Consider the following 13957-nt stretch of genomic DNA (forward strand, 5'->3'; position numbering starts at 1 on the left):
CCAACATATCCCCTTCTATGGGTAGGCTCTCTAAAGCGGCCCTCGCTGGTTCTTTTCTTGGTATTTCCAATAGCCCGATGGGTGGCAGGAGGTCTTTTGGCCTAACAACTAGATTAAGTTTGCTATTGTGATGTATAGTCCAGAAGTTTGGGTGTTGTCTGCAAGAGGTCGTCCTTTAACGAGAAGTCTCTGTTGAGACATGGGGACTTGTGTTGTTTGAAATACCAAACATTTAAGGGTTTGTACTGAATCCCCAGGAGAGATTTCTATCTGGAACTCCGGTCCATGCAATTGATTAACAGCCAGGAGCATAGATGGTTATAGACCAGCGATATGTAGGAGTAGTTAAGGGTTCCCGGGTTTGTGGCACCCAGGATGCATCCCACGAACCAACACCATATGTGAGATGTTAAAGTAACAAGAGACGGACACAATGGTGTGCGTCATAATGCTTCTTTATTCAAATTATAAGGGGAAGAAAAAATGCCTCACTGCCCCTAATTCTATGAGGGATTTTCCTGCCTCAACAAAATTAAATAGTGGACCAGTCTTGGTCGGGATGTCCAAAAAAATAAATTTCCACAGTCCTGTGTCCACAAACCTACTCTGACCCTCACACTTAATATACCACAAAAACTATCATCTGGGGAATGAAAAATAATTGCATGTCTTCCTGCAGCCGTGTGATGGCGCTTATATCTACTGTTCTTAAAGTAGAGGTTATTTGCCAGGGGGACACTCCCCTTCCCTGTTCTTATCCACTTCTCAAGGCTTTTGATGCCTAATATGCCAGGGAGACACCCCCCTATCCGGGTATTTCCTTAAATTGTCTGTGGTTGCTCTTCCTTCAAGGTGGTCACTTGGTAGGCTTTTCTGACAAGTGTCCAAAGTAATTGTCTTTAGACAAATCTTTTACCCAACCTGAAACTATTATCTATTTTCTGCTCTATTCTTGTGACTATATAGAAGAAGGGCTCCAGAATCTGCCCTGAAAACCTTCGACTTCTAGCAAAGCTAAACACTACTGGAAAAACCTATGCGTCATTAGTGCTGGATATGCTAACCCAATGGGGTGATTCTATTGGACTACTTAGTAAGTTCCAAACGGGCTTCAGGGCAGATTGATATATGATATGATATGGCATTTGTAACGCGCCTATACACAAGTATATTCAGGAACAACTCATTGCCTTTGATTGTTTGATTTCCTTACTAAGGCAGCAAGGATCAAGGAGAACCCCAGTCTCTATGTGGCAATGATAGACTTTCGGGCGGCCTTCAACATGGTCATTAGGAATAAACTATGGACCAAAATTAACAGTCTTAGCTGCCCGCGAGACCTATTGTTAGCCATAATGGGTCTGTATGAGGACACTTCAGTAAAAAAATTGGGCTCGATAGCAGAGGGTCAGTCTCGGCACTGATTACAACTAATAGAGGGGTAAAGCAACATTTATGTCAACGAAATAACAGAGGTGCTGGAGGTCATAAATATCTGCCACCCCTAAGATCATGGGGCAAAGGTCTCTTCCCTATCATATGCAGATGACCTAGTCTTATTTGACCGCACCTTTGCAGGCCTCGGGAGATATCTGGAGGGGCTGCAGAGATTTGCAAAGGAGCACAATCTCATCATGAATTATTAGAAGACTAAGGTTATGCACGCCTCACATAGACCAGCCTCTTTCTCCAACCTGGTCATTGATGGAAATATCGATGAGCATGTCACCCGTTATAAATACCTGGACGTGGAATTCACTACCCGGTCAGATAAAGAAGAAATCAATTCCAGAAAACGGAGTGAAATATCTAAAACATGCATGATATATAGGTTTGTGTGAGAGCAGCCTCTGCCTTTAGTCTCCAAGGCATTCTGACTTTATATATACAATGCTTTTGTACATCGGTTTTATACGGCTTGGAATCACTGGGTATAAAAGATATTTCTTGATTAAACGTGTTAGAGGGCAAATTGTGGCGAAAAAATGCTGGGCCTTGGGCCTAATGTTCCTGTAGAAATCATTTCCTGGAGTTGGGCCTTACCTCACTGTCTATCATGGCATTAAGGAGGAGGATGGAATTGTTCCTTAAATCTTGCAAGACGCCATATACCCTCTTTTTGAACTTGCTTGGCCAACAAGTTCCTGATGCACACTGTGAATCATTGACTTCGTTGGTATTGGAGAATTTTGAAAATATGTGGTGGAAACCAGTCTGGTAGGATAGATTGAACGTACTAATAAAAAAATTCTACTAGCAAGCTGGATCAGGACTGGTGTGCAAACTTCTCCCACCTCGCTGCTCTGAAGAGTTACTGCTCACATATTTGGCACGTAGCTCACAAATGTAAAACTCCACAAGGGTATATGAAGCTTTACCCTTCCCCCAAATTGCGCAGGTTTGTGCTGTTGTTGCAAATGGGTAAACTACCAGTAATGACATCAGTTGGTCACGATTTGGGAATTCCTAAAGAGGGAAATGTTTGTCGCTCTTATGGGCTCACTGGAACTCTAGAGAGTGCTCAGCATGTATTGATGAGGCGCCACAAATATGGTCCACTCTATATGAAATTGCTGGGACCTTATGTGTTTGAGTATAACAGCATCAAGAGTGAGACTTTTTGGCGTTACTGCCTTAATATGGGAAATAAATCGGTACATATGGCGCTCTTTAACATCTGGAATGCAATATATAAATTTGGCAACGTGGGAAAAGTCAGCTAATACATGAGAGGACAAATGGACCGAATGTGAGGCATCGGACGATAATCACTTATTGCCACACTGTGCGACAGAAAGTGAAATTGTTGGATTATGGCATGCAAATGGCCAGACTTAGTTCTGCTGTACTTTCTCTTCTTTCTCCATTTCTCTTTTCTTCATTGTTTTATCAAAAGTGATTGATTATCGATCCTTGTATTTTAAATTCATTTAATGTATTTATTGTCTTTTGAATTATGATAAAGCTTGTTTGAGCTATAAACATAATAAATATCTATATTATCTGTATGGATTCTTCAGGGTTTCTTGGGCAGTCCACAATCTTGTTATACATAAACAATTGTGCCCCTCATATGTTCTATTTCAAACACTCACCGGAACGGGGGAAGAGTGAGAATAATAATGTCTCACTAAGTAGAGCTACTCTTCCAGTTTTAAAGTACTAATATCCTCTTAATACTGGGAAGAGGTTTAAGGTATTTTATGTCCCCATTAAAGTACTTCTTGCCAAACCTGCCAAAACTGCTTTAGAAAGCCAAAGCAGGCTTTAGGAAATCAAAGCAGCGTGTCTGCTCAACTGCTCCGCTTCACAGGGTTTCCCAGACTGATCTTCCAGCTTCGTCCTCCATTTCTTCCACGCAGACCTGCTTGCATGGAGCGCGGGGCCTCCCGGGTTTTTATCCACCTCTTCTGCATCCCGATGTTTCTCTCTCTCTCTCTCCTTTCCGAGTCGGAGTAAGACGCCTTATCACTCCGTACCTATGTTGGCACCACGCATTAAAAGTGGTGCATGTCAGTTCCTCCCTCAACTGCCTTCCTTCTTCTCTTGCTACCGGCCAGGGCTGGTAACTTGCTGCCTCGCCGTGTGGGCTGAACTCCCTGCACTGCGGCTTCAAGGAAGCGGTGATCGCGAGGCTCCGTTGTCCCGCCTTGCATCCACTAGGTTCTCAACACAGGTTATTGTAATGCTGCTTTCGTGCCACAGCTGCCGTGAGCTTCCATTTCCTCATGTTGCAACGGTGAACAGTTTGTTCATACTGGCCTCTCCTCTTCCCTCCATCCCTCACAATGTTTCTGGTTGGTATTAGTTCCTCTACCCCTCCTTCAAAATCACCACTTCTTGCTCTGCGATCTCCTTCATTGCTGCTATGTTCCAACAGCCATCTACGGCTGCCACTACTACTACTACAATTTAACCAAGGTTTCAGTCCTTCTTCCTTTTTGCTATTGAACTTTTTAAGGAAAATAAAAGAAGGACTAAAATGTTGTGTACCCATTTCCACTCCTTTGCCCTCTGGATACAGCCTCCTCGTCCTAGTGATTTTAGATTTAGTTTTTGCTTTGCAGAAATCCATATACCCATATTGTATCAAATGGTAAAATGAGGTGGGGTTTGTCCCATTTTTCTGGGTTTTGGTGTGGGAATTCTGTTTCTTTTCATTAGTTCTGGGACGAGATCTCCAGATCCGTCGCATACCCAATACGTTTTACAAGTGCCTGAGTTTTATACTGTAGCTCTCTGTTTACAGAAGTCATACTACAGAATGATAACATGTAGAACGCTTGGTTTGCATGAACAAATTTGTGACAGGCTCACGCACATGAACATAACCCTGTCAAGGGAGGCAGGGGATGAGTCTCTACCTGGGGCGGCGGCCTACCAGGCCAACACCAGAGCCAGACCTAGCCATGGCGCAGAGTAGGGTCAAGTTGAGGATAATCATGTTCCCGGCTCCCCGGTATGCATGTATCTGTGTTTGTTCATTAGTGCCTCTTTCTCAGACACAGTGCCCATCAGACCCTGCCCTGCCAGGTCTTTCTCTTATCTCTTTAAAGTGGTTCCCAAGACCCTACAATTATCAGCATGTACCAGACTCCTCAACCACTTTAATGAATAACGGGTTCTGAGAGGCAGTACCATCTAAAAGCCTACAAGTATCACAATGTGCCTAGGATTACGTACAAGAGCTGGCCTAGAACAGGAAGAACAAACACGTTACTTACCGCTGGAAACGTTTTTTTGATTGGATGTTCCTACCACGTACTCCTCAACTTTTGATAAATATACTTCCAGTTCCAGCTGCTTCGGAAAACAAATTCTCGACAGAGGGTGGTGTGCGGTAGCGTTGATGACTCGATATCCCTCAAGGGCCTCAGTCCGACCATCAACGTCACCCGGAGTATATGTAGCATGCGCAGCGCCCGTTGGTTTCAGTTCTGTTTGTCCATGTTTAGAGGAATTACTAGTAACCTCCTTAGAAGACTCTCAGAGAACGTAGAGTGTAAAACATTTAAATTCTTCAGTGGGGTAGGTTGGGAGGGACTATGAGGAATACGTGGGAGGATCATCAAATTGAAAGAACGTTACCAGGGGTAAATAACTTGTTCTTCAAATGGATTGTGTCCTCCCATGTATTCCTCATCTTTTGAAAGCCTCCCAAAGTAGTAACTGTTTTATAATTTAGATTTGTCCTTAGCAGTTATCATGGACAAAGTGCAAGACAGCTTTCCCTAAAGCTCCTTCATGAGTAGAAGACGTGTCCAGGGAGTAATGTTTAACAAGATGTGTATGGTAGACCAAGTGGCTTCCGCACAAATGTCTTTAATTGGTACTCCTCTCTGAAGAGCGGAAGAAGCAGCAATACCCCTGGTCGAATGAGCTCTTAAACCCTCTAGGGGATCCTTACTAGCCAATCTATAGCATTCTTGGATAGCCAGAAAGATCCATCTGGATAGAGTCTGCTTTGTTATTGATAAACCCAATATATGACCTGTGTATCTGATCAATCTGATAAATCATTGGTCGGCCTGGCGAAATTTTGACATTCGCGAGATATAAAAACAGAGCCCTCCTAGGGTCCAGTCTAGGTAACCTCTCCTCCTCCATTGCAGGAGGAGAAGGTGGAAAGAAAGTTGGTAAAACTATCTTTTGGGACAAATGGAAGTCAGACTAATTTTTGGCAGAAACAAAGGTTTTACTTTAAAAATTATCTTATGCTTATAGAAGACTGTGTATTGAAGTTTATAAGACAGTACTTGCAATTTGCTCACCATGTGGGCTGATGTGAATGCGACTAGCGAAATAGTTTTTAGTGTTAATAGTCTTAATGGACATGATTGCATGGATTCAGCAGGGATGAAATTTAAGAATTGAAATATAAGATTTTAATCCCAAACAGGGACCTGAAAGGGAGTAGTAGGAAACACATTAGTGAGTCCTTTAAGAAACTGAATGATTAAAGGGACGTTAAAGTATGAGGTTTCTTTTGATGAGCACTTGAAAATTGAAAGCCCTGCCATATGACCATTTATGGTTGTGATGTGGAGCCCCAGATTTGCGAAGTGAAGTGGAAAAGATAACACTCTAGGTGTATCACATTGAAACAGATCCACATTCTTGTCCCTATAGCAGCTGCTGAACTTGTTCGAACTACAGGGGTATAAGGATTTAGATGCTGGACTTCTGGCTGAAAGCAAAATTTCCATTGCATCATCCGGGAGGTCGCAATTCTTATATCTCAACCTCTCACAAACCATGCGTGAAGGCTGAGTGCTTTATCCTCTGGATGGAGAACCTGACCCTCCTCTCTCTAGAGGATGTCCTCTGTTTGTGGGAGACGTATTGGAGAGCAGATGGACATGCATAGAAGGTCCAGGTACCATGGCCTCCTTGCCCAGTCCGGAGCAATTAGGAATCATGGAGTTCCTGAACTTTCTCAACCTCCTGATTACGTGAGGAACAGAGAAATTCCTTCTTGAATTGCCCAGAACCAGAGTTGCATTGCCTCTCTGAACAGTGGTAGAGACCCTGCTCCTCCTCTCTTGTTGAGGTAGTACATCATGTCACCCTATTGTCTGTCATTATCAGGACAGTCTTTCACTGTACAGAGGGCAGGAAGGCCTTCAGCGCTAGTCTGATTGCCCTCAGCTCCAAAAGATTGATGTGTAGTTTGGACTCAGAGAGACCAAAGACTGCTGGTTATCAGGTCCTTGGTATGGGCTCCACCCCAAGAGTGAGGAGTCTACCACTACTGTTATCTCTGGCCATGGTTGCCAAAAAAGTTCTCCCTTAGAATATTGTTCTCGCAGGCCCATCATTGGTCGGCCTGGCGAAATTTTGACATTCGCGAGATATAAAAACAGAGCCCTCCTAGGGTCCAGTCTAGGTAACCTCTCCTCCTCCATTGCAGGAGGAGAAGGTGGAAAGAAAGTTGGTAAAACTATCTTTTGGGACAAATGGAAGTCAGACTAATTTTTGGCAGAAACAAAGGTTTTACTTTAAAAATTATCTTATGCTTATAGAAGAGTGAGGAGTCTACCACTACTGTTATCTCTGGCCATGGTTGCCAAAAAAGTTCTCCCTTAGAATATTGTTCTCGCAGGCCAATCATTGGTCGGCCTGGCGAAATTTTGACATTCGCGAGATATAAAAACAGAGCCCTCCTAGGGTCCAGTCTAGGTAACCTCTCCTCCTCCATTGCAGGAGGAGAAGGTGGAAAGAAAGTTGGTAAAACTATCTTTTGGGACAAATGGAAGTCAGACTAATTTTTGGCAGAAACAAAGGTTTTACTTTAAAAATTATCTTATGCTTATAGAAGACTGTGTATTGAAGTTTATAAGACAGTACTTGCAATTTGCTCACCATGTGGGCTGATGTGAATGCGACTAGCGAAATAGTTTTTAGTGTTAATAGTCTTAATGGACATGATTGCATGGATTCAGCAGGGATGAAATTTAAGAATTGAAATATAAGATTTTAATCCCAAACAGGGACCTGAAAGGGAGTAGTAGGAAACACATTAGTGAGTCCTGTGGGCCTGTGCTACTTTGCTCGGAACCTGAATAAGGTCTGACGTGTTGCCTGAGAATTGGGACCATTGAGTCCTGATAGCCCACTGCAGGGATCTTATAAGACAAACCACTAGCACCTGAAAAATGCAGTATGCCATGAGCCACGCAATCTCAAAAAACAATGGCCGGAACATACTGGGCACTCTGAAATTTGGTGACCATCTGCAGTGTGTGATGAGCTCTCACATCGGGTGGCAGGCGTTTCTCGAGGAGGCATCCAGGACTGCTCCGAGATGGTATCATGTTTGACTTCTTGTAATTGAGGGAGAAGCCCAGTTTGTGGAGAAAGTGACAAGTCACGCAGAGATGTTCAAGGGTCTGTTGGGGAGAACGAACCCTGATCAGCCAACCATAAAGGTAGGGGTAGACATGAATCCCCCCCCCCCTCCTTAGACTCACTGCTGCAACCACCATTAACTTGGTGAAAACCTTCGGGCAGGGGTTAGCCTGGATGGCAGAACTCGAGATTGATTATGAGAACCGCCAATTGCTAACCTCCAGTACCTTATGGGCTTGTGATGGATAAGCACATGAAAGGAAGCATCCTGAAGGTCCAATGACACTATCCAGTCTTGGAGTTTGAGGGCCTGAAGAAACTGAGAAAGGGTAACCATCTTGAACTTGTCCTTCCTGAGGAACTTGTTCAAGTTTCTTAAATCCAAGATGGGTCTCAATCCTCAGTCCTTTTTGGGGATTAGAAAATACGTCGCAGGTATTGATTCTATTGCACCTTTCTCTCGCAGGGTCAAAATTTCCTGCATAAAGGGCAGATCTGGAATTTTCAATGAGCTCTTCGCCGGTGGATGATCCAGGGGTCTTATAAGAAAAGGAAGGCAGACACCCTTGGCTACCGTATTCAGTGCCCAATCATCTGAAGTAATGTCTTGCCATTCTTTTAGATGCTGTGAGAGCCTGTCTCCCACTGGGGTCTTGTGGATTAATGCCTCAGAGAGGTTTTGAGGCAGCTGAAGCAGCGGCTAACGGTAAAGGTGCCACTGCTTGGGCTGAATTAATACCTCTCCCTCATCCACCACGAAGGAATCTTCTTTGCCCACTATCACTGACTTGTGCTCTCGCTCTTCCAACTGAGTAGAAACAAAAGGACCTACCCCGCCAAGATGATGCACCGGAGTAGGAATGTTGTGGCTATCTAATGGCGGCACTAAGATTTAGCCGCCGCTTTTGAGGTCTGTAGCTTTTTCCAGACGTTCATCAGCCTTGCTACCAAACAGCCTTGAGCCGACAAAAGGCATATTGAGTAATCTAGATTGCACGTTCGGTGCCAATTCAGATTTCCTCAACCATGCAAATCTGCGTAGCACGGTACTAGCCATGGATCTACTAATACTATCTGCAGTAACCAGACCTCACATTGCCTCCTTACCATCCTTGATGATAGCCAGGAAGACATCTCTACCTTCCCCTTTGGGGATGTCGTCAGCTGCCATTGCAGCGCAATCCCACAGGATGAACAAAAATTCAAACAAGGCACAAGTGACATTTGCTGATTTTAAAGCCATGCTACTGGCAGTAAATACTTTCCGCGCCCAATCATCCACCCGTTTTTCATCCCTGTCTGTAGGAGGGGTAGGGTAAGCAGATTGTTTTGTGGACGTGGCTGCCTGCTTAAATAATCTGGGTCACTGCTGGATGGCCTATATTTTTTGGGAAAGTTCTTATTAACCGCAGAATTCGAATCTGGGGTTTCCCAATTTGTAGTAACCTTTTGTAGAGCAATATGAAAGGGCAAAATAGGATCCCTCTGTGGACCTTGGTTTAATATGTCTGTTAAGTCATCATGTTGAAAAGGAGGAGCAGGTCTACTCCATCCCAAAAATTCAATCTCTGTATGAGCTATCAGTGTGATCTGCAAGATCTGGCTTCCCAAATTCCAGCTCAGGAGATGCATCTACACCATTGGCTGATTGTAGATTTTCATACATGTCTTTAATCCTAGATTCCTCTGAAATAAATTAATCTGGCACATTTGAGGTGCCATATTGAAGGCCAGAAGGCGTTTGTTCATAGTTAGATGGTTTATGTTCTTCATAAATTGAAGAAAGAGGTTTGAAGAAATCTTTTTGTGGCAGAGGTTTATAAGATTTTTCTTGTGTTGTCTTTGATGGCTCCGAAAAAATATTCGGTGTAGGCTTCGAGGCCAATGGTGTCGAAGTCTTCGACTTAGGCGTTGATGGCTTCAATATGGGTGGCGACGGTTCCGACACAGAGGGTGTCGATGGAACCGATCTTGTTTTCGTCTAATTTATCTTCGACAAAGCCCTCAAAGGGCTGGACTCTCGACTTGTCGAGGTTCTCGGCACTTTCATTCTTTCAAGGCCTTGAAGGCTCTCAATGTTCATCAATCTTGCATCCAGGACTCGAGGGTGCAGAGGGTTTTGCCTTAGACTTCCCTATGTCGTCTTTTTGCAGAGCGACCGGGACATGGTTTTTCTTCCTTTCTTTTGAGGGAGTAGGGGTTTCTCTCTCAAAGATTTTCATCATTTCCCTCTGAAACTCTTCGCATTTACCTGGGGAGTCGGATTTCATTGAACATGTGATTCTCCCGGGTGAGGAGTCACTCGAGGTAGACCGAGACCTATGACATCTTTTCTTCTTCTTGGAAGAAGATAAAGAATGACGCAAACTACTTCTCGACAGAGATTTCTTCGAACCTTTTGACTCATCAGAAGTGCGTTGTTTTCGAACAGAAGGGGATTTAGGCATTCTATCCACCGCCAATTTACCTCTACACTCTCTCAGAGTCTTGTCAGTCATCGTCTGATAGGAATTACACTCCTTCGTACAATGATCCATGCCGAGGCACCACAGGCAAAGGCAGTGGTGGTCGGAGATGGACATCTTCGACCCACAATTCTGGCATGTCTTAAACCCTGTATTGAGCGTCAATGGAGTCGACAGTGAAGACAAGACGATTTCTTAAAAGAAACAAAGCGCGCCATAATTTCTCGAAGCGAAAGCTGTGTCGGAAAAACAGAACTTAAGCCAACGAGTGCAGTGCGTGACACATATAGTGGGAATGATGTTGACGGTCGGATGGAGGCTCTCGCGGGAAAACGAATCATTGCCGCTACCGCACAGCACCCTCTGTTGAGAATTGTTTTTCCGAAGCAGCTAAAGCTGGAAGGATTTTTATCAAAAGATGAGGAATACATGGCAGGACACAATCCATTTGAAGGACGGGTTACCCAAATATGAATGGGAGCCCAAAAAGCTAGTACAGATGGATCAGGCATGTACAGGGAAGTGGTAGAATCCAACATAAGAGAGCTAGGAGTGACCAGTGAATACCCCCCAAAACATTTATGCCAACAACACAGATCACATGGCAAGCTAGGAGGAAATGGAGACTGAAAAGCGAGTGGAGATAAGGTCCCTTATGAAGACTTTCTGGGGAAATTTCAGCACATAAGGGGAGGAGATGGGGGGAGCATAACTAGAGATTAGCCCAGGAAAGCAGCTAACTCATGTAGACTATGGGAGCAGAGAGAACCGTCTAGGCAGGAAGGGGGGGGGGCAATAAAAAGACAGATACATCCGGCATTGAGAGGTGTTTGGGTGAGGTTGGAGAAAGACCAAGAGACCAGACAAGAATCTGCAGCAGATGAAGGAGCACTTGGAGGGCACTTTCTGCATGTCTGCTGTGAGTAAAGGTAAGGTCTTGGGACAAAGAGTGTACCTATTTAGCAGTTTCTGTACGAGTGAGCATGATTGAAGGTAGTTTTGGAGGGGGAGAAGGAGGATGTTTGAGAGGAGGAAAAAGAGGGAAGTGAGAGGCAGAGTGGATGAGAGTAGTGGGGGTAGGAGAGAGATCAGATGGGAGCTAGAGAGTTAAGACCAGAGGATGGATAGAGGAAGATAAGAACAGGAGACAGAGTGTGGTGGAGGGGTAGAGCGGGAGAGAGAGAGAAAGAGGAGAGACAGGTGAGCGTGAATAGAATGTTGAGAGACTGTTATTCAGGTGACGTGAGCCAGGGCAAACAGACTACCACACTAAGACACTTAGATAGTGCCTGGGGGAGATGAAAAAGTCACAACCTTTAGATTTCCTGAAAAGGGCTAGCCTAGAGAGTAGGGGTCATCTGGCTATAGGGAGGATGTATACTGCCACCAAACCAAGTTGAGTAGGGACAGTGGGCTATGGAGAGTGGGTTCAAATGAACAAGGGAAAGAGTACAGGGGTCACCCCTAGCCTGTGAACTCCAAGTGCCTGTTTTTTTTACAACACTTTTTGTAATAAAAACCAAAAATGTATTCCAGTTTTCTTGTGAGTCATTAAGAACATTGTCTGAAACTTAACGGATTAAAGAGAAGAACAACAAAAATACAGGAAACCATTCACATCTGAAAAAAATTCTGAGGTAATGTTGAGGGCTATGTGATTAAGTATGCAAATAAAATTCAAGAAATGTGCTCACCAGATGTGAAGTTTAAGTCATGGTTATCATCAGGATTCCCTACATCGTCCTCTTCTACAGATGGGGGGCGCAACGCTTGCACATATGCAGGGGGTAGTTTCAGCGGAGGTGGTGTTCCCCCAGCAACTGGACTCATTCTCTGGAAAATTGGCAACAATAAAAAAAAACACAGTTAGAATACCATTCTCATGTAATCTACACTTTCTATGGTGGCTCAAGCTTTACTTACAATATACTACAAATGATTCTGTTATAATAAATGTTTGTCACTATCTGCTTCTTCTCTGCTATTTATTACTAATGATGTAGCTTGAGAATATTCTCAGATTAATTTGAACAGATGTTTTGTTAAATGTATCTGTGCTTGGAGAAGTGTTCACTGGGACTACATGGGGGAAGGCCAACTACAGGGAGGTAGGGAACCCGCGGTGCAAAATAACCTCAAAACATCAACACCCATACACCTGTACAACATACCTGTATGGCCTTTTGCAATAATGAAGAAGCGATATCCCATCATTTTTCAGCTTAACACCCTGTTGCCTTTCCCTACGCATATACGTATTAAGACAAGGAAGGGAAAAGGAGTAATGAAGATGGCAGGAAGCCAAAGCCAAGCTCCAGTCTTTGGAAACTTTCAATTCTACTGGGAAGTTTAAAACCCACACAGCTGACAGACCGGTATGGGGGTGGTGCGGAAGCAAAGTGGTGGTGTAAACTGTCTGGACACCGGTGTGAACGCCGAAGGAGAACAAGCCGTGGAGAACAGTGCATAGGCTTTCCAAAACAGCGTATCAAGAAACAGAGAAGGAGAGAGGTAGCCGAGAGAGAGAGAGACGACTCAGTGTGTGGCAGAGTGGAAGGCTGCCAGTAATCCATGGGAGCGCCGACGATGGCGTGAGAAAGCAGGGAAGCGTAAGCTGAAGCGCGGAGTTGAGGACATATGGCTTGAGAAGAAGCTGTGCTGTAAATGACCTGCAGAAGCCGCCCAGAGCAGGAGAAAACAGAAAGAAGACGGACCGGCTGACTGGACGAACACAGAGTCAGCAGACCGAACAAGAAGTTACCAGGAAGCCACAAGCACCACTAGAGATGCGCGGGTAAGCGCATAGAGATGGAATGGGTTACCGGGGCGGGTGAGAGCGGTTGTTGGGTCGCATTGTCAGCGCAAGAGGAAGTTATTGAAAATAACGGATGAAATGGTGCAAATGAGGACATTATTGAAAATAAAGAACAAACTGATACAAATAAGGAAAGCATAGAAAATAACTAACAAAATGATGCAAACAAGATTATTGTGAAAGAAGGGTCAGTGATCTAGTATTCTGGAGAAGAGAATAAAGTGTATATGAATATGGTCTAAAGAGTGACGAAAGCACAAAGCTTAACAAAAGGAACAGATATAAATACGTGCAAGGCTGAAAAGCGGTCGGAGACGGAGCCCTCAAAAAGGGGAGACAAAGTGAATATTATAAAGGGGCCGGCGACCCAAATGTGTAAAGCTTTTGTGACCTGTATAAGAGAGAGAGTGGATACAGAATGAGAAAGCCCTGACAGGCTAACATCACATAAAGAGTCCGATACTCATACACAAGAAGTACATCTACCGAGCAAAGGGATACCCTGGCAGTAAACCAGGAGGCCAAAGCCAGATTTGGAGCAAACAGGGAGGACCCATACCCCTTTCAAGAAATTAACAAGAAAGGTACATATATCTTAGCAGGAGAGTACACCAGGAGTTAAAGGATCAAGTGTCAAATGTTGAACACTGCAAAGAAACTATGTTTGATAAAAAAAGACACAGGAAGAGTCATGCCCTTTTGGACTATAGGGGAAGGGAGACCACTTTCCTGACGGAACTTTATTACCATTTGGTCTGCACCTTAAACCTTTATGTTGAAGACTTTTAGAGCAAGTTTCCAGTAAATAACTAACTAGAACCCCCTTGTA

General features: G+C 44.1%; 1 protein-coding gene across 6 annotated transcripts in view; it reads right to left on the reverse strand.

The window, feature by feature from the left end:
- PATJ (PATJ crumbs cell polarity complex component) overlaps positions 1-13957 on the reverse strand; it is a 3332662-nt gene that overhangs the window by 1533196 nt on the left and 1785509 nt on the right. For all 6 annotated transcript variants that reach the window (XM_069642041.1, XM_069642043.1, XM_069642045.1 and 3 more), the window contains one exon: positions 12008-12146. In XM_069642041.1, coding sequence (XP_069498142.1) covers positions 12008-12146 — 139 coding nt within the window. The remainder of the gene's footprint in view (positions 1-12007; positions 12147-13957) is intronic.

The sequence above is a fragment of the Ambystoma mexicanum genome, chromosome 1q (assembly GCF_040938575.1).
Source record: "Ambystoma mexicanum isolate Mex_15411 chromosome 1q, UKY_AmexF1_1, whole genome shotgun sequence".
Lineage (NCBI taxonomy): Eukaryota > Metazoa > Chordata > Amphibia > Caudata > Ambystomatidae > Ambystoma > Ambystoma mexicanum.